The 21,938-nt window shown below is 40.3% G+C and overlaps 1 protein-coding gene and 1 long non-coding RNA gene across 2 annotated transcripts; one reads left to right on the top strand and one right to left on the bottom strand.

Moving 5' to 3' along the window:
* Window positions 1–622: 622 nt before the first annotated feature.
* On the top strand, window positions 623–11,221 carry LOC139926260 (uncharacterized). Its single transcript, XR_013505137.1, has 3 exons — window positions 623–779; window positions 5,405–5,523; window positions 11,026–11,221. It is a non-coding gene; the product is annotated as an uncharacterized LOC139926260 (long non-coding RNA).
* Window positions 3,474–6,693, bottom strand: dlx1a (distal-less homeobox 1a). Its single transcript, XM_071917908.2, has 3 exons — window positions 5,965–6,693; window positions 5,477–5,676; window positions 3,474–4,986 (listed from the first exon to the last, which is right to left on the bottom strand). The coding sequence occupies exons 1-3, from the start codon at window positions 6,275–6,277 to the stop codon at window positions 4,735–4,737; spliced, it is 765 nt and encodes a 254-aa protein (XP_071774009.1). The 5' UTR covers window positions 6,278–6,693; the 3' UTR covers window positions 3,474–4,734.
* Window positions 11,222–21,938: the final 10,717 nt, after the last annotated feature.

Raw genomic sequence — 21,938 nt, 5'->3', positions numbered from 1 at the left:
GTTGGTCTAAAAATAGCAAAGTGTGTAATATAAAGCAAACTTAATTTCCCTCATTGCTCTCTGTGCTTCTGCTTCATCCATGGATTAGAAATGATGGTTTTATACTTCTGGATTTCTCTAGGCAACTTGTAAATGCCATACCCCCCTATCCTAATTTATACCCTGATCTGTAATTTCATCCACATTTGCTCTGGTTTGAGCATTCTGGCTTTCAAATCTGAAAGCCTGCAATTACTATATAATTCTTCGCAATTTTAGATGTCCTAATATGGGCTGTAATTTTTACGCAAGACAATTTCCCGCTATTTCAAGCATCAACATTGTCAAAGTTGTATGTACATAATAAATGGGAATATCAATGCATAGTTTTTAGCATAACATCTTGACTCAACGATAATTATATCCGTGTGGAGCCTACGCAGAATTAGCCTGAATTGCATGGTAACTGCTGCTTTAAATTTTAAAAAATTACTCATAATTTCCCCAAAGATTACCAAGATCTCGAGTGCACAATGTCATCAGCGTAATGAGGAGTAAACATTTATGCTAATAATCTACATTTTTTTCTCCATCAGCTATAAAGAGGGGGAAATAAAGCAGACATTTTCAGTCATATTCTGAACTCTGCTGTTATAGCTTAGACCAACACATGGGACACATTTTATGGGATTTAAGCACTCAGCTTGTGTCCATGCTGCAGGATGCTGCTCATCTGCCTACATGATGGTGATTCTTTAAAACCCTGACAGAGAGTCTGCCTGTTCCCTTTGGAGGTAAAGGTATGTCTTGTCATTTGTTTGTTCATTTTCAATAAAAATAGCCTGAAGACATGTTCAGTCTGAATGCAAAAAAAAAAAGATAGTTGAAGACGCTAAGGCAGTTATTTTTCATTGTCATGCATTTGCTCCCCCTCTCTGGTCTACTGCGCCATCAACATGTGTTTGTTTTTACTTATCGTCAGTTTAAGACGGTTAACGTTGCGTTGTAAATCTCCGGTTGTATATCCATTAAAACTATTTTCAGGACTAGCCTGCCTCCTTAAACATGGAATCTCATTTTACCTTGTAACTTTGGTGAAAGTGAGTATTTCTCTCTCTTCCACTCAAGTGAACCCAGAGGCGCATCATCTTGTAAGGTTTTTTGAAACAGTCCCATAGCTCAGATATCTGCGTTTATACGGGGAGGAAATGTAAGGATGCAGCCGACACAAAACTTGTTCTGTAATTTAGTCGCTGCTTTCATTACTCTTACATTGTGCTTTGCTAATTTTGAAGCCTCTTCGCATTGACAGCTCCGTTGATGTACACCTGCAAGCAATTTGCCAGCCTTACATAGGCTAAGTCTAAGGGAACAGTGACGAAATGGCAGCTCACCTATTTCACTTTTTTCTATTGCAGCAGCAAATTTCTTTCAGAGCACTATCTCTTTTGTTAACGCAGAAAGATTCTCTGTGCGAAAAAAATTGCTCATAATTACCTCAGAGATAGGAAACTGCATTAGAATAAATAAGGGCGAAATTACTGTAATTATGTTGGGTTTGATGGGCTCAGCTCGTAATCAAGGGGAGAATACAGCGAAATAACACTGACCCTCTTGGATGTGCAGCTGTGCCTTTCCAAGGGAGAGACATGGCAGATTTATGTTTGCTACAACAGCACACAATTCCTATTCTTTCTCAACGCTGTGGAAATACAGATATTTCCAATGCACTGCACAAAGGACTATATATATATTTTTTTTTTTTTGAATTTGGCTTTAATATAACGGTGTAAGACGTTGATGGGACAGAGGTGGGTCAGCAGAAAGTGTTACACAAGGAGCCTGTATGGAGCAAAGTAGTTAACAAGGGCAGGGCTTTCGTTTTTACTCACTCTAAAGATAATTAGTTTGATGTGTGATGGTGCTGCTGTAAGAACAGCCAAGCTACAGCAAGGTGAACAACAAACCACTGCCAACAACATCAGCAATAATAATAATAATAATAAAAAATAAAAAATAAAAAATAATAATAATAATAACAACATTCGCATTTGGACATTTTGAGATTTTAAATAAATGGTTGTGCAGGCCTGCAGCAGTGAAACAGTGACTTCATGGCTGCTAGTTTTCTCTCGGCAGTCTGGTTTGCTTGAGTCGATTTTAGCAGAATGCCATACAGGCCACACAAATTGCATCAAATTTGTCATTTTAATTGCAAAACATTTATATATTCATGGAGATATTGCAGCTGGAGGAGAGCGCGGTCGCACATGCACGCGCGTCTACTTTCTATCATTTCTTGCTTCCTCTATCTCTCCCTCTCTCTCTCACACACACACACATGCACGCACGCGCACACTGATAATATTAATAACTAATTAAAATATTAATTTAGTGTTCCTAGTAGCCTATTTGGCCTTTCCTCTGCTCGGTATTTCAGAGCGTTTATGTTGAGTAAGAGCGCAGTTTAAAGCATCAACACTGCACGTCCAATCAAGTCATTTAGTGGCATATTCAATATTAAAATGTTATTTTTCTTAAAATAAAAAGAAAACTTCTGCCTATCATTCCATTTGTTTCCAATGCAGTTTCGTTTGTTTCAGGAATTTTCTAGAAACCAGAGTCAATATCTTGAGACAAGGCAGATCTCCTCTAGTGCCAAGTAAATTACTAATTCCTAAAACAAATTGATTCGTATTGGAAACAAGTAAAATTATCTCACTACATTGGAATAGTTTTTATTTTTTTTTTAAACTTGTTTTAATAAAAATAAGATTTTATAAGGCACAATACTATATGACTTGTTAAGATGACAATTAGATTTTTGCGGTGAACCCCAGACACGAAGGCCTTTGAACTTTTCACTTTTACTTCTCTCCATCTGATCCGCCCAGTGTCCGGTTTGCTCATCCAGTCTTTTTGCAGCACCTGCCTCTTCCCCAATTATTCACTTAACACACACAATTGCTCTCTTCTATTCATGGAAGAAAATGGGGTTTGTTGGAAGACAAGTAGAAAGAAGATTAGACTTATAGCGGCAAACTGAAAAGAAAGCAGCGTTATTGTTGAATGAATTGTAACGTTATAGAGGCGCGTTCAGGTCTCCCGCACAGCGCCGCTTCAATCACAAGCTATTAGAGTTGATGCAGCTTATGAACGCCAAATGCGCATCACAGAAACATGTTGGAGATAATAAGGATTCAGATTAGTTTTGTGATATTGAGCGTTTTTACCCCAAATAGATAAAAGTAGCCTAATTCAACATTTTAATGTGCATTGCTCACTCAAATAAACATCTAAAAATTTAACTCCTTTCTGTAGAGCTGCATGACATAAATTGACTCCTTTTTAGGCCAAAAAGTCAGATGTAACTTCCAGTTTCTAATTCCAATGCCACTGCAGGGGTTTTACCACATCTGAAACCTATAGGGAGTAGCAGCACAAAAAAAATGTAAATGCTAAACATTACCATAAATCTATGACGAAGCTGCCTTACTACTATTAATAACCAACATGATACCGCTTTGTGTCAGCTCGAATTAAACGCAGCCTTTCTTTTCATCGTGACAGTGGGGGGGAAATGATTTTCAATCAGACACCTTTCTTGACATCATTTAAATCATTATTTTACTGCTTTTGAAACTTTGCACATTATGTACATAAACTTCAGAAACAGAGAAATAAATTAAAGTGATCAATACAAAACTAAATATTTCTATGTTGACTAAACACATCTCGACGAATACAGAAAGCCTAAAACCCTGTTTCACAGCGTATCGAATACAACACAAACCAAATCTGAAAATGTCTATTATGTACAAAAATACAGTGACAAATGAGCTGTTCACCATCGGGATCTTTTTTTTCTTTTTCTAAAGCAGCAAATCGTCAGGCCTTTTACATTTTCACATAACATCGGGGCACGGTCATAGAAAAGCTTTGCTTGCGTTAGTGCAGCATTAACAACACACTGTTGTTATTTCAAACACACTTATAAAAAGGAACACATACTGACTTCAACAGAAAAACTAGTCTGAATAATTTAACTTAAATAGCAAACACACATAAACAACATAGCAATTTGAGGCTTCGCACAATGGCTCTCTACTTGTGTAAGCATAATAGCCTAAATTGGGTGAGGCTTGGGAATGGTAACTGGTTTAAATTATTAGTTTTTATTATTATTTGTTTAAAGAAACACCCATATAATTCACCTTTAGCTGTTAATCAGGAGCGGATTTCTTCATCGTGTATTTTAGGTCTTATCATATTGGCCTAAATAAGCCGATAGCTCACTATTAGCCCTGTGGTCTTTGCAGGTTTAAATTGACACTGCATGTGATAAGTAGGCTAGTGTAATTAGTAAATAAACCAAACACGTGAGTTTTCTCAGAGACATGTACAGCTCAATAGATTTGCTTTCACAAATACGCTAGTAGTTAAAAAAAAATGTCACAAAAATGATAAACAGCAGCCAAAAAGGATCCATTTGTTTACGATTTCCGCTGACTGTCATGGACTCGAAAGGACTTCTTGCCCTTGGGCGCACAGGGTGCCTTTTCAGTCTCTCGGCTCCCTTATTCACCGCCCGCCGTCATCCGGTATGAGGAGGCCATTATGTCAGCTGGCAACATGGGAGCAAACTCCGGGATACATTGTGTGCATTAGCAGTGCAGGGCCACACTGAGCGGCTGGCCCTTTACTTTCCTGATACGAGCCATGGCGGAGCTGAGGGCTGGACGCTCAAGTCTCTGTTCACATGAGCTGCGACTGTTGCATAGACTCTTGGTGTGTGGTTGGATACCATGAGGTGTAGCTGGGAATGTAAGACCCCGGTGTCCCTACTGAAGTTTTCACGGTGGTCGGCGAGCTCCAAACAGGTGCCACCGAGGGAGAACCGGTCGAAAGTCCACGGCCATTGGCTAAAGCATTGGTATCAATCGTGCCACCGCCTTGCTTCATCAGCTTCTTGAATTTAGATCGCTTATTCTGAAACCAAATCTTCACCTGAAAAGGCATGGACATGTTTTGGATTACAAACTTGAAATAAATGGCAGTTACCAAATGGCAAAGTAGACGACATTTTGTAAAGCATTACGCACGCTTTACGCACGAAGGAGATGCCATAAACAGCTGCGTAGGTTTCATCATACAAAGTCAAGAGCAATCAAGATAAGACTATTAACATTTACAGGTTGAAGTGAATCAATTAACATTCACAGAATTGAAGAAAATGCATCTTTGATTCGAGGTTTAACTGAATATCAAAGTTAATGTTTGACGAGTGATATCCCATCTCAATTGTAAAATAATAATAGGCCTACAAATAATACAAATAATAATACAAATAATACTAAGATCAATAATAATTAGAATAATACGAATAATAACAATAATAAGAATAATGTCTTAATTTTCCAAACAGGCTACATAACGCTCCACAGAGTGAAGCTATGTGAGGCTGCAGCTCTGAAGGAGAGGTGGATGGAGGACTTGCCTGTGTCTGGGTGAGACCCAGCGACGCTGCGAGTTCCGCTCTCTCCGGTAATGCCAAATATTGGGTTTGTTGAAATCTTCTGTTCAGAGCTTGAAGTTGTAAACTCGAATAGATAGTCCTTGGTTTTCTAATCTTTTTCCCCTTTCCGTTGAACCGAACCTCTCCGCCTTCGACTACTGTGTTTTTCTCTGTTTCTGGTGCTGAGGAAGAGAGAAAAGAGCAAAAAGAAAAAAAAAAACTGAGGAGACAGTTCCAGCCAACAGTGCTGCGCAGCAATGAGTACTCCAGCGCAAGTTTTACAGGCTGTAGTTTAGGTATAATTACCCTTAATTGCATACATTGTTTATAGCATTACGCAATAAATAATTACCAAGCCTAATTCCCCAACATCTGGCTCGCCTTTTCAACGCAACGAGCAGCACCGACAAAAGAAAAGCTCGCAAACACGAAAGTTAATATTAAATGAAAAAACGGTGTTTCTCACTTACCTGTGTCTTCTAACCGTGTCTGTGTGAGTGCCGAGCTGTTTTGGTAGGTCTGTACTGTACTGAGATATGGACTGGTGGAATGGCTGCCGACGGAGTTTACGTATGGATAACCCAAAGATCTGGGGAACGATGAGGCTGGGCTGTAGGAGCTGTCGTGCTGGGTATGACCTGCAGAATGTAAACAGTGCATGGGATAGTGTCCGTGAGACATTGAGGAAGGCGACATTTGTTGACTTGGGGGTCCAAACTCCATGAAAACGGTTTTTCCTGAGACAGGGCTATTAAGACTTTCTGGTATTGTAGTCATTGTCATCTCTTCTGGCGGTTCCCCTTCTCTTGCTTTTTTTGTTTTCCTTCTATGATCTCAGTGAAGGATGGGTCCCAATTTAAGCCGAACTGATTTTTTCTCTTTCCATTCATAAGAAAATGTAGTTTGTCTCTGTGAAAAGTCCTAGGTATGATGCTGTGGATCAAGACAAACTCGCTCAAAGGTTTGAATCGTGGACTCATGAATATTCATCAAAGACTGTCGCTGATTGGTCCACTCTCTCCAAGAGTGAAGCCGATTGGCGACGCTGGGGTTGGGTCCGAAGAACCTGATAAACTCAAGAAAAACCACAAAACCTCAGATATCCTCCAGCCATGACAAGTTTCAAAGGCATTAGAAAAAAAGACTATTATTTTATTTTTAATATTATTATATTACTTTAAATTATTATTATTATTGTTGTTGTTATTATTATTATTATTGTTGTTATTATTATTATTATTATTAATATTACAGGCCTATCACTGTTATTCTTATTATTAAGATTGTTATATAATATCATTATTGTTGCGGTGGTGGATTCCCTTGTTAACTGATTTGATCCAAGCAGGTTCCTTATATAACACTTTCTGCTGACCCACCTCTGTCTCATCAATGTCCAAGTGGTTTTAATCTAATTGTTATTGTTATTGTTATTGTTATTGTTATTGTTAGAAGCGTCCGGTTATATTGTAGTAAAAACTAGGCCTGTCATTAAGGCAAAACCTGCCGCATGTCATGTAAAACGTCATTTAAATTACTTGAAAATATCTCCCACCTTGTTTATGGTTTTGTGTTCGCTGGCCTAAACGGTTAATATTCACAGGGCCTTTTTGATTAAATCCTCGAGTGCTTTATCTGAAGCAAGGTGTATTAGCATAACACTAGACACATAAATTTTCATAAGTATAATTAGTCATGTATTTAACACTTGCGGTCTCAGTTACAGCTGGCAGTAGGAAATGTAAAACAATTCTACATTGGACCTTGCTGTGAAATAAAAGGGTTTATTGGTTCAGGTAGGCCTAATGATGATTTATAACACAATGACAACATTACCAGCGTTATACACGCACGAGCCTTAAGATATCCAAAAACAACAATAGTTAATTTTTGATCAGTAACAGTTTTAACAGTGTGGCGATGCAGGAAAAATTCTGAGAAACTGGACAATCTGTGAGAAGACGGGCAAATGTCTTAATTTGTGTCTAAGTAGGCCAAACCAAGTTGCAACAGGCCGCTGTATCGTTAAATCAAAGTGACGTTATAATCTTCTTTTAAACAATACAAAGCTCATGACAAATTACAGTAATTTATGCAGCCTATTTTATTTCAATCTTAGAAAAAGCTAAGACCATTTCTGAAAATCATATTGTCCTATTTTATATTTCCGATGGATTTTCCCATCTACTGCCACACCGAAGGAGCTGCTGCAGCTTTTATCATACAGCCTGTATATATCATTATTTTTGTCATATTCAAACGCTTTTCAAACGACTTTACACACCTTAGTCTATGTTAATCAATTAATAGTAACCGTTTTGTTAAACACAGGCTCCTTTGACATGGATCTAAGTGTGGATGGGGGGTGCGGCCAATCTCCCACAGCCTAACAAGAATAATTATCCAAGGACGTTTGATTTAATTGAATTGACGAGTGACTAAACAAGAGACAGTTTCCTATAGCTGTGGGCTTAGACCTCCAAAAGAAAGACAGAGGCTCATACAGCAGCTCAAACAGGATCACAGCAACACTTTAAGCTATAAAAGGGATCCCAGTTTCAATCAGAGAGTAACAACAACGTCTGTGCACTTACTTAAAAAAAAAAAAAAAAAAAGTCATGTGATGAAAAAGAAGAAGAAAATAAATCCGCGCCATCTGAGATCAGAAAGCCTCCACAGGATACAAATCGCCGAAGAAGAAGAAGAAGAAAAAGAAAGTGTCCAGTTCTTCATTTTATGATTCATTTGCAAGCTGCAGTCCTCGTGCCTGTGTGTGCTGAGAGAAACACAGCCAGGCTGCTCCACCGGCAGCTCCACAATCTCCACCTGAATAACAAATTAAAGGCAGTTAAATTCCGTCACTGTGATTATCAATGTAATTACATAATTGAACTCAAAACAGAACAAGCAAGTTGCGAAATGTGTTATCAAAATGCAGGCGCTGACATCACTGCGCGCCATATCAAGTGTGCCAGGCGGCAGTGGATGTCTGAATTTGAAGATTTCTGTAAAATATTAGCTTATAAGGAAAGCTGTTCCCTTGTCCCCTAAAATAGGCCAATTTGAAGTGATTTATCTGGAATTACTTTCGAAAAATGCTTCAAGATTTCCTCTATCAACAACGACAATGATAATGGTAGTACAACCAATAATTATCATCTTCCAGAGCAGAGGACAGATTTTTATGGGTACTTGGTGGGTGCGACTGATAACTGTCATTATTTTCTCACGATTATAGTATCTGCAAACTGAAACGCGGCTGTGAGCAAAACCATTAACAGAATAGAGGTTGAATTTGCAGAAAAAATTGTATTAAAAAAAAAAAAAGAATAATGATAATAATAATTAGAGCCGTTTTGCTGAAGAGAATGTAATTTATGTCTGAGCAGCTTTTTGTTTTACCTCTGAAATGTAGGCCTATATATCTATCAGAATTAATTTTATTGGCATCTTTTTCATAAATCATTCATTTACATAGCGTTAATTTGTGCTCAGCTGTTTCGTTACAGATTAGCTGGCAGCAAAAAGACAAACTTTATGTGAGGGATTCTTCCAAATCATCACTGCTGGCACGAATCTGAGATGAACCAAGGCATCTGATGTGACAGTATTACCGATTCTAATTTAATTTAACATGTGACTCTCCTGCCACCTATAAACTGCTATCATCAGAGCTGCCTGGCAGGACGGGACGCCGCGGTCCGTCTTGCAGAAATCCCCTGAGTGAATCATGGCAGGACTCTAACTAGCCACACTAAAAATAAAGCCCTCCATGCATGGCTGGAGTGCGGAGGCAGGACTCATTAGGAGTGAGTAGCTCTGTGGCTGAGAGTGTTTTAACACCTGCTGCTCTTCACCTGAGGGTTAGCAGCCAGTGCAGAGGTGCGGGGGGGGGGGGGTTATGGGCCAAGATGTCACAGACTTCGTTTTTTAGTCCAGGGATAGAAAAGCCCTCCTCAATTGCCATGCCAACCTACATTTTAACAGTCACCAAAATATTAGTCCGTCCATGTATGGGAGATGTGTTTCCAACAATAATCCTCTCCTCCACCTATAGTGAAAGCAGCTCTTCCTTTTATACCACGTCTTGTTTGAGAAAGAGTAGACAGCACATGTGGGTTTGCCATGTGATTAATTATTGTTATTGGTGGCTCAGGATGCAGTGTTTTGTTTCATTTCCTTACTTCTAGGTGAGACTAGCTGAAGTCTGGCTTCTACATCTACACTGTTTTATGTTTTGTTTTTGTTTTTCCAGGTTTAAGTTTTATCATTTCTGATGGGAAATATATTGTATATGACATCATTCAGAATATTTGGTGATGAACAATTGCAGAGACAGCAAGCCTTTTTGTTAGATTTTTTATTCCGTTCCCACGTCTCATGCATCAAATGGGTTTGTAAGTTTTCTGTTTAAGATGCAATGATTGATGGTCATGAGACAAAAAAAAAAACAATCATAAATTTTATAAATAGAGCAACTCAGCAATGCACTCCCTTGTCAATATGCTGTCATTTTGATGCATGCATTCAATATCATGATGCATAAATATCTGTGTCAATACACAAATTCTCAACACTCAGGAAATAGATTGTTCTTATATTGTATGATACTCTTCTTTAGGTTAATAGTTCATAGTAAAATTGTTGGGAAAAAGCCTTCTATATGGACACATCACCTCAACACACAAATACTCATATAAAAATAATTAGATGAGTGATTTTTTTTTATCAGAAATGTCTCAGAATCGAATGACTGAAACAGTGGATAAAGATTTGTTTCATGATCAAAATGCAGTGGATCAAAATAATGAAGTGAAATCCTGGAAGATTCCCTTTTGTTCTGCCTCCTCTCTGGCTTTGCTGCTCGTTGCCATCTTGTAATTTGCAGCCTCACTGAACGCAAACGAGATGCATTACAATTAAGTCAATTCAATGTCTATTTTCATGTTCAATGTGGCATCAAAATGTGAATTGATTTTGTTTACTAAGTGTTACATGTAAACAAAAATTGAACCATCGTAGCTGGGAAACAAAACTGTGATATTGATTAATTGATTGCATTATCATGAGGGTCAAGAGGTCTACAGGGGGAATTTGAAATTGTTTTAAGTTGTTATTGTTTTTAGAAAAGGCAGTATACAAAAATCACAAACCTTAACTCATATTCACAAATGACCACAGGTCCTTTCTATTAACGGGGTGGACAGCCAAAATCACATTTGCTGCCAGTTTGCCTCACAATAATTCAACTAAGTTTAAGTAGTGCCTTTTTGTGTAAGGATCAGGCTGTAATTAGGCCCACTGGATATTATTAACTACATACAATCATTAGCTGCCACTTGTGGGGTTTGTTTGAAATTAAATTATAATAAGAATTAATGTTTTTCTGAAATGCACTCTAGGAAATAGAATAATTTCCTTCTTTTGACAGCCAAAATACCTTAAATGTGTTCCAGTGTAATCAAGCAATGAATGACTGGCTGGGGGAAATAATGCTTTTTTTAAAATGTTTTTTTCTTTTTCTTTTTTAGTTTTTAGAATTCCTGACTTTGAGAGCCACTGCATCACACAGTTTGGGCTGAACTGACCAAGAGGACCTGGGACCCCAAGCTGGACTTGTTGCTGTTTAGATGACTTGATGGCATGTCATCAACGTGGAGGCCTGGTGTTATTAGAAATAAAGAAGCAGTGGATGTGGGAATAAATTAAATACAAATAAAATTATATTTTTGCACATTTGGTATTACTTTATTATCTTGAACATGGACTTCCCTTCCTTCATGAATTTGCATTTTGTTACTCATCTGTCAAAAGTGGAAATGTAATGGAAAAACTCCAAGTAACTCTTTCATTTCCAGCATTTGACCAAGGCTACAACAATTCTAACTAGAAAAAGTTCTACTGTGGATAACACATCTGCAGTGGGCTCAAAACTGACCGTCCTATAGACTTGAGAAGTTATATTTCGACTCCCCTTTTCCCTTGCCTGTTCAGAGAAGCTCTCCCCTCAGAAAGCAGGGGTCACAGTGTGGAAAGCCCCCAATGGACTGGTAGAAATGCTGTCCCCATTACAGCAGCAGCAGCAGCAGGGGTCAGGCCGTGGCAGCAAGCCTCCAACCTGCCTGAAATTGGCTGCAAAATGACCAATTACCTGAGTGAAGGCTGGGGAGAAAGGACTTTGAAAAATATGGCTTTTACTTAATTCAACTAAACTGTAAAAGAAACTAGTGTTACACTGACACTTCATACATTTGATGCTATAGTAGGCTACCTGTTAGTGTGAAGTGGAGAACTGGGCATCAAATTGTCAACTAATCAGAAAATCAATTTTAAACATAGAACTATAATCGAAATTTAATAAACTGTCGGTTGTGTCCTGATGTGGGAGAACACTATTGCAGAAATCCAGTCAATATAATGTAGCTATAAGTATATATATAAATAATTACATATAATATGTAATTATTTGACCTACGTGAAAACAATGATTGATTAAACGTCTTTGGATGTAGGTCTCATTGAATTAATTTCCTTGCAAATGGAAAACATGCAAATTTGCCAATTAAGTCATTTGCCCATGGAGAGCCAGGCTGCTTGAAGTTCAGCTGCCACTGCGCCTTTAGTCTGGAAGCCCTTTCTAGTTTTTGTTAAGAGTTAAGTCGCCAACAAAGACAGGAAGGAGGTCAGCACTCAGCCAACACCTGAATGCGCCTCTCTTTTTTGTGCTCCCCTTGATCCCCACAGTCCGTGCCTGTCATTAGTCTTAATGATGGAAAATTGTCATGTTGATACAAGTCTTGCTCTCCCCCTCTCTTCTTTGTATAAGTAGTAGGTGGAAGCTCCATTTGTGACAAAGTTCTTTGTGACTAAAAGCCGTGGACATTGCATTTGTGCTGGGGGAGAGAAAAGGCTGTAGATGCTCTTTCCATAGCTGGGATAATTATTCCTACTGTGACCTTAATGATTCGCTCTGTTCCCCCTGCATCTCATCCACGCGCCAGGCCCTCAGCACAGCCCCGTGTCAGGGAATATGAAAAACCCATATAATGAAACCATTTTGGTTGATGGAAAAAAGGCTACTGAAGCTGCACTTGCTACAAAGACGGCTCAATTATATGAGTAATTGTGATAATTTTCCCTCCATTCACTGCTCTTTCTGAAAGGTAAAAAACAGAGATGCTGAAAGGGAAATTACTTGGACAATATATAATGTGTGAAATGGCCACAACAAAAAAAGATGACTGTAAGAAAGTGTAGGACTATAAATAGATATGTTAATGCAGGGCACATAAATACACCCTCAGAAGCTCACAAAGACATAAATAAACACCGCTCCCCTGTGCAAGCACATGTATATCCAAAAAATACGCAACAAATGACCACTGAAAATAACAACATGATAAAAGCAGATATGCAGCTGCCAGAAAATTAAACCTCCTTCTCCTTCCTATTGACAAATTTCAGCTCCTGCAAATGCACCCCAGTAGTTGGCTATCATTTGTTGTTCTCTGACAGGAAAAGGATAATTACCTCTCTCAGAGGCAGGAGGACTGACATGCCCTTTAGACTTTGCCATGAATGCAGAAGCTTGATAGAAAGCTTGAGGAATAATTTTGTTCTTTGCCTTTCCTTTATGTTCAAGAACATGTTTTGTTCAAGGGAACTTAGAAATGGCAGTATTGTAGAGTGCATTAAACCATGGGTGTTCATAAATATGATGTCCCTGTGTCTATCAGCTCTTCCATTTGAAAAAAAAAAAAACCTCTGAAATGCATTAAAATTCCAATTTCATCTCACTAGGAGACAGGAGAGATAGTGAGATATGCATTACTTTTTCGTTTCACAGTGGGTGTTGGATTAAACATTTCCTTCTCACTGAAAAAAAAAAAAAAAGAAAAGCTTCTTTCTACCAGGCAGGAGCCAGCCTATAATTTCAACCTTTGTGGAGAGAGAAAGTCATTGTATTCCAGTAAGTGTCCAACATACATCTCCATAAAAGTAAATTCTAAATTCAGTATTCACCATATCTTGCTACAGAACCCTATGCTTTGGAGAAAAGATTATTAAAATGTTCGTCGGAACAATTGCAGGCCTATTTTACAACGGCTGCTTCATCAGCCTCTACATACAGTACAGTACAGTAAGATATATGCTGTTGTCTGCATATAGATAGATAGATAGATAGATAGATAGATAGATAGATTAGTGTCTGTCATTTTTCCCCCCGCTAACTGATACTTGGATGTTGTCAATTCCAGCATATGAGCAACCCCTCCCCAAAAAGTGCAATTTATCCCGACAAACCTTCGAAGGCTCCCACATGTACGGCTGCTGACCCCTTTAGGCCCTGCAATCTGGAATAAATCTTTCCAGACAAGGCAAGCAACATTACAGCCTTGCTGCTCAAATACTTGTATCACACTCAAATGATGAGTCTCTGTCACACACCATGTCATCAGCTTCACCCCAACCCCCCAATAACTTCCGTCCCATTGAGCAGCCTGTGTGTTACGAGGCCAGACAGTCAGAGACCCCCTGGTCCAACCTGATTGTGCCTCCCGTAACATGGAGAGGCAGCTTGTGGGCACCAATAGCCCGGTCCAACCACCAACCCATACTCAGCGACGTTTTGTGTGACACACACACACACACACACACACACAACCACCACCAATCTCAATTCGCCGCACCCCACTGCGCACTTCCTGACAGCCACCAGAAATGTTTTCAAGTTGTCAAGTCACCATGGTAATAGTTCAGGAACAGAGGACACTACAACACAATAGTTATACTAATCAGAAATTGAGATTTAAGCCTGTAAGAATAGCAGGATTCAACTGTTTAGGTTGTTCCTTCCAAAACTCATTCATTTGCTGCTTTGACTTTGCTTTACATTGAAAGCTGTCATAATCTTTTTACTGTTTGGTCACTGTGATACTTCAACAAATTGGATTTACCCAGTCTTTTTCTTTGTAATTGCAATAGCTGTTGTTATATTTATCTACCAATTTGTTTTACACAATACAGACATCACAGGTTTATTTAGTTTGACAGATAAACACTGAGGGTTGGTTTCACAACGGGTTCTTGTATGCTGGAAAAACACTGCACTAAAATAATATATCGCTGTTGCCATGTGCAAACCTCACAAATGTAATTTTGGTGATTTTCATGTTTTAATTTCAGTTATTTCACCATTACATTCTCCTCTATGGGTTGAGAAACCTCCACCACCCTTGGTGAAACCCTTATGAAACACTTTCAAAACCCCACTGGATAAACTTAAAATGCATGGTGGTCGAGCTAAAAAAAAAAAAAAAAAGGCTGTTTTGGAGATATGAGGTTTTTGCCCAACAGCGATGATGTGAAGATATGAAAACTCAATGCACATGTGATCCACAGATGCGCATAATCATGTAGGCCAACCTCTGGGGATCCTCATATACCCCCGACCTTTACTGTACGGTCCAAACCACAGACTGCACCGACCTAGACACGGGCGGTCTGATTCTGGTCTCCATAGCCGGCCACCTGATATAAACCAGTCTGACCTACACCTACACCTCACAAATATTACTAGCCAGGGACAGAGCCTTGTCTTCCAATTATACTGCCGTACCGTTGCCTAAAGCTCAGCCATCTATGGGGAAAGCTACGACAAGCCTGTCAGAGATTTTAATAAATGTAGGGAACACTGCATGGGAAAAGTGTTGCTGTCTCAATAGAGTGACACAGACAGGCCAGGGCTGTCAATGGAGCCCCTAATGACAGAGTAAGATAATGACAGACCCCAGTTAGAATCAGCAGGAAGAGGAAGATCAATCTGCAGCCAGAGAGGGAGGGATGGAAGGAGGGGAAAACTGTGGGCTCTTTCTTTTCTATTTTCTCAGTTTTAGCTCATCTCATACATATATCTTTCTGCTGCAGCTGGCCCACGCCGTGGTGAGGCAGCTCTGCATTAAGCGCACAGTGGATCAATAGCCATTACAACTCCTTCACAGCCTGACACATAGCAGGGCCACAGTTGACATTTCACTCAGGACTGCATTGATCCCCAGTGCACAATATTCCAGCCCCCAGTTAGTAGCTGAGCCTGGGGTCTGGCTGGAATTGAAAAGCGAGGGAGGGGGGTGTAAAATGGCAGAGGGGGTAGCTAACCAGCTGCCGCGCTACAAGTAAACAGCACACCCCTCAGTGCATTCCTCGTTTTCAATCTACTGTTTTTCCTGCCACTACTTGCAATCCACAAGGCTGTATCAAATCGGATCAAAGCTTGACCGATGTGAATTATTTATACATGCAGCAGAGCAGTATGCATATGTGTGTTTAAGATAGAAATAGCCACACTGACATCATTGTTGATAGCATCTACAGCCTTTAGCGGCCCAATGGAAAGCTAGAGCAGCAAAAAAAGAACAAGCATTTGGTGCAATTAAAAAAGTGGGAGTTTCCAAGAAAACCTTGCTCAAGATAAACAAAGAAAAATAGCAGACAACACAAAATTAGCCACGATTGGAGTTAATTTCTTTTTAATTGCCCTCTGAGACCTAAGATGCTATCTCTCAGGTCAGCCTGACTTTGCAGGATAATCAACAAAGCTGGGAGTAATGCAAAAAAAAGCACTGTGTTGAATTCATACTCATTGCTCTAAAATGGTCTGTTTGATCTTCACTAAACAAACCCACATAAGGAAAATTACAATCAGATTTAGAAAAGATAAAGTTGAGGAAAATAGAAATGATCTATTGCTAGCTACAGTAGTATAGTTAGTGTGATAGTAAAATGAAAGATGACTAGATTGAGCACAGCGTTTGTATGTTTTAACAAAATATTGGAAGATACTCCATCTTGTATAACAAATCACACATTTCTCACTTGTTAGGCAGCTTCTAATAGGACACTTTATTTATAAGTGATACAAATCCATATGCGCCCTGCCTGTTTGTAATTTGTAATCTTTCGCATTTGAAAGACAGAACATCAATGACCTTTTTCAAAGGAAAACACCATGGGGAACTGTTCCAAGACTTATCTATACAACTGTTTGACACAATGGGCTGTGTGTTCGCTGTTTCAGTACTTCAGAACGTTTTAGTTAAATGAAAAGGATCTTCTCATAACTCTTCTGCCAGCCATCAATGTTCCTGGGTTTGATTTCTAAATTGCGCCTCCATAATTGAAATAGAGGGGATTCCCAGATAGCATGGCTAAAAGAGGGTAAATACCTGTCAGGTGTACTGTGACCACATTGTTCACTGAGGTAAAGATTCATTTTGGGAAGCTTCTATAGAGCAAAGGAGACATAAAGTTATCTCTGATTTTGTGAACAAAGTCTATTTGAACAATTGTTATACCATCTTGAAGATTCATAAAGATTAATAAAAAGATTAATAAATGGAAACATGTTAGGGAACTATTTGACCATGCTCCTGTCAGAGCAAATGTGAATCTATATGCAAACTATGCATGTTGAACATATTATAAATGTGATATTGAAATCCTAATCCTTTCATGAGCGATTATCTGTCCATTTGAAGAGCGGCCTGATCTCTGCACCTCCTCCGAACATCTCATTGATGTTTTAAGCTTAACATGAATAACTTAAATTACAGGGATTATTATTGTGGGTATATCACAATGGCAACATTTACACAATCCTGCATGTGAAAGAAGACATGCATCAAATTACAGGTCTAATGCTATAATTGATTTCTTGCTCTGGGCAGAAAATTTGATTTAATCATTACATATAACGGACAGGGCGAGCAATTTTACTAGCACATATGCACACATGCACGCACACAAACACACACACACGAACACACCTTAGAAATCACTGGACCCAGTGAAAGGATACAGCATACCAGCAAAAAGACCTGCAGCAGCCTCTGAATCAGATCCTCATCTTTAATTTCTATGTGGTCGGCCCAGTCGGATACAATGCCTGTCGTCACATAGTCTGGGATCATTATGTACTGGGAGAAGAAGAAAAAAAGAAACTGTACATGAAGATGAGAGCAGGTCTGCAGTCACAATGCACCCATTTAATATGGTGGGGGTGGGGGGGTGGGAGGGGGACTGGGATTGTGGAGCCCGAGGAGCGTCTTGCCCTCTCTGTCCCATAGTCCAACCCAGGGCCGAGAGACACCAGAGTCCACATCAGCCCTCCCTGCCCCTTCTATACTGTAATGCTGCTTTGGCACACAATCACAAGTAAGACAAGGCTTTACTCCGAGAGCTGCTGGCACTTGTCCAAGTGGCAGTATGGATATCTGCCAGGGAAGAGGATAGACCTAATGTTTATGGTGTGCATATTGTATTAATTGTTGACTGTCGCGCAGAATTAAAAACAGATGCAAATTATAGTTATTTCCCCTGACAGGAATAAACTGTTTTTTACAGTGAAAATCTGTCATTTAGAAATTAATCATGGATTTGACAAGTCAGTTTCAATATAAGTAAAAATCTCTTCACGCCACATTTCAAATTCAAATTTTCTGCAAAACCTTGAAGCACAGATTCATTCTGATTCATGTCTTCTTTAAGATCCACCTCTTTTGTCCTATTCCAAAGTCACTTGTCCGACTCGTCAATTACTGTGTTTTCCTCCCTCACACTCTTACAAAGTCAAATAGATGTTTTCACATCTGTCTTATGACAATGTTTGTGTGAATTATTCAGCCTTGCTTTTATCAAATAACAATGCTAATACCACCATTGAAACTTGAAATAATGTGGAAATAGCAATTTAGGGGAAAACTCAAAACCTTTTCAGCTTCCCTCTTCTACCTCAGATAAAGAAATCCTCAAGGCACCAATCCACCCAACACAGACATTATGCACCTCAGTTATTCATGGATTTATAGTGATGAAAGCACAATACTTGGACATAGTGGAATACAGCTAGCGAGATAGTTAGTGTACGTGGCTTTTTTATTAGGAGCACATGAGGTTGCACTTCACATTGGAGATGACTGTTGATAGTCACCTTCTGGACAGCGGAGGCAGCCACTCTGCCCTGGCTTCACTCGACCCCATCAGGAGGAAACACCTGCAGAGAGCACCACATGTTGGAGCTAATCCTCCTCGTCTGCAAGGAAACCTCCACTGTCTATTTTTCACTGATGAACTATTTCCAAGCAAAGAGGACGATGACCTTGGCCTACACTGTTGCAGCTCTGGATATTGTTTAAACACCCCACTAGGGAAAGCCTGACGGAAAGGCATGTACTGTTTGCGAGGCAGCTCTGTTTGTAGTGCGCAGCAGCGGCGGTTGATGGAGGGTGCTGTAGAGGACAACCAGCTCAAGCCTGGGAGGAGCCAGGCGGTGTAGCAGCTTGGTTTCTCCGGGCCGTGTGAGAAAGTTTTCTCCCTCCATGCAGCCTGGTTAAATTAGCCCCAGAGCCAGAGTGTGGACAGCAGCTGGAGTGCGAGAGGCAGCTCTGGCAGTGGTGATAATCAGCAGGGAGGATGTGGAGAGAGAAACCCTCGGGGAGGAGGGGGGCGCTGGGGGGGGAGGAGGGGGGCGCTGGGGGGTGCGGAGGGGGGGCCTGTGATCTTACAGGCCCAATCAGAACCCAAGTGGAGCCGAGGCCTCATGCAGTGTAACAGCACACCATTGCACTGCAGCACTCAACATCCTGGACATAGAGCAGGTCTCCTCCCTAACCGCCTGCTTAACCCTTTCAGAGTGTGTGCGCAGCTCCCCTGGCCCTCATTCGCTCATCACCGCACTAATCAGCCTCAGAGGCAGCAGCTGCAGGGAGCCCCACTCCTAACCTAGGCTGGAGAGGCTGTTATCCTCAGCAAGAGGAGTGCAAATACAGAGCTTAGTGTTCTCAACAGGGAGCACAGAGCATCCACATATCCACATATGGGCAACATGGGCTGCTCCTTCTATTGTCTCAAATCCAGCTAAATCATCGAATAAACAACCTCAGTGGGGAATATGAAATAAATAATATGCTGCATTTGCATGATAAATGCAGACAATGTGTTTATACGATGTGCTCGTTATCTATCCATTTGAGTTATTGTACAGTGTGAGTTGCCACAGTACAACACAAAATTACCGGGAGTCTAAATAAAGCCATGACGAATGTTAAAGAGAAAGCAAAATATACATCCTTAAAGTTCCTACGGTGCTGGTAGTTGTGGCATATCCTCACTAAATCAGACTGCAGGTCAAGCCTGATCAGAGGTTGCACGCGACCGCCAGTTCATCAGGCGCTCACGGTGGCTGTGTGACACACAGACATGATGGAGGGTGTGGAGGAACTTCCGCACAGGTAGGGTCAGAGCCGGGTCTGATTACACAGCTGCTGATCCCCCAAAAGCACCCAGAGACAAACCAGCTCCCCGTTCCTGTCTCTCCAATCCTTGAATCTATCCATCCTCTGTCCCACTGATAAAAAAGAGCCGGGCCTTGGATACTGTAACAACCAATGTTGCTTTGTGAGCCGTGACACAAACTTGAGAACGAACTGAACCAAACTAACTTGGACTTGAAGTTGAATATTTTGTTTTTGTGTTATTGTATAAAGGCCTATTTTTGGGAGAAACATGTTTAAAAATATTCAGAGTTTAAACAAATCAATTACCCGCGGTAAATGTCTCTCCGAGATGTCTAGTTCAAGAAACGGTTGTACCAAAGAATTGAATGATACTGGCAGCGCCAATGCTATGCTCTGAGACCCAGCTTGACATGACATGAAGCAACGATTTTATGTTGTCTGTCAAACATATGAAAAAATCAATACCACTTGACAGCATTACATAAAGAGCTATTGTGCCTTGAGATTTCTTTTCTGCCTGTGTACTTTTGTCTGGGGTGTAGAGAGTAGTTCTCAGGCCCAGGGGAGTAGAGCTGGCGAGAACAATGTGGGAATCCAAGTAGGAAACTGCACATGTTGTCTTTTCTCTACAGTTTCTGCTGTGACTCCAAAAGCGGCTGCATCTTTACAGACCATTTCATATGGCAACATCATCAATCACAGCAGACAGGCCAGACTGCACCTTCTACCTCACTCCTTCACTATACATCCAAAACTCGACCCTTGAATTCTTCTGAGATAAAGACGTTCAAAATCAAACAGCGCTCTGGACGTGAAAACCTTCAAAATAGTGCAGGATTAAGTTTATTTTCTGTCAGATAAAATCAGTTTAACATAGTACATTATTTTTGGCTGCCTTTGAATGCTCGCCATTTAGCAGCCTAATCTTTCTCTCTCCTTTATGTTTAGTACAGCCAAGTACATTTTTGCAATTTTGTAATGAGCGTTACTGTAAATTTTCAATGATACATTGTGAAATTGATGGGTTGACATTTGAAATACTTTGGTTAAACAGAAGTGCACAATTACATCAAACACACATTGAATATCACCGAACTAAGTGTATCCATCTGCACATCATTAACCAGAGCAACAGTCCACCTTTTCAATTTCATGGGAATATGGCAAAAGGGTTGTCAGGGAAGCTGGTCATCAACCACTTATTGCAGCGGCGTTCATATAAACTGATTATGGCTCAAACCCAGGCTGAGTGGCGGTGCTGTCTGGCAGGGGTGATAATGCTACGAGTGCTATTGACTATCCAGGTGTGGCAATAGACTCATAGGGAGCCTGAGCGTGGCTTCTGTGTGGGCCTGTAATGCTGCAGCATTCGCCCTGCAGAGCCTCTGAATCTAACAGCCTCCCACTCTGCCTCTCGTCCAGCAGAGGATCAGCAGCAGCTTAGTGCTGCCCGGGCTGGGAGGTGAACAAGCGGGGCTTTGAGGAGCCCTCTGCCAGTCAGACGGAGCGCTCCAGGCCTCCAGCCCTCAGGGGTTAACCCGTCAGACTGCCAAGCAAAATACTGCAAGAGGCTCGCAATTACAGAGACAGTCAAAGGCCACGCGCAATTTCCAGAGCTATTTACACAGTTAGAAGGCCCCCTCGAGAACTGCCAAGAATAGGCAGAATTAAGATAGTACGGTGGTGAAGGTAGGCTTTTAAAGACACTGTGTCGTTGCTGGAGTGAGGAATATGCCATCTTGCGATTGTAATTCAATGACTAACCAATCAATGGCTTATCCAAATTTAAAAAAGAGTCTGCATCATATGTACTATGCAGTGTATCGTCGCTGTCAGGTGAAAACCTTGTAACTCATTCATGTTTTAACTTCAATTGAAGAATTATATGGTGCTCTATATGTGGAGAAAATTCTGCAACCCTTGGGATTATGAGACACTTTCAAAACACTTTAGATAAACTGAAAAATGCGTGGTGGTCAATTTGAAAACAAGGTTGTTTTTCTTAGTTCCTGAAAAGTTGGCATTTCGGAAATACAAGGTTTTCACCTGACAGCAGCGATATATGCCTCAGGGCTTAGACTAAAATCCACAGGTACATTCATAAATCCATTCACAAATAAATTAGACAGTGTGTCCACTAACATGGAGCA

The sequence above is a fragment of the Centroberyx gerrardi genome, chromosome 10 (assembly GCF_048128805.1).
Source record: "Centroberyx gerrardi isolate f3 chromosome 10, fCenGer3.hap1.cur.20231027, whole genome shotgun sequence".
NCBI classification, from domain to species: domain Eukaryota; kingdom Metazoa; phylum Chordata; class Actinopteri; order Beryciformes; family Berycidae; genus Centroberyx; species Centroberyx gerrardi.
This window is presented reverse-complemented; position numbering and strand designations above follow the sequence as displayed.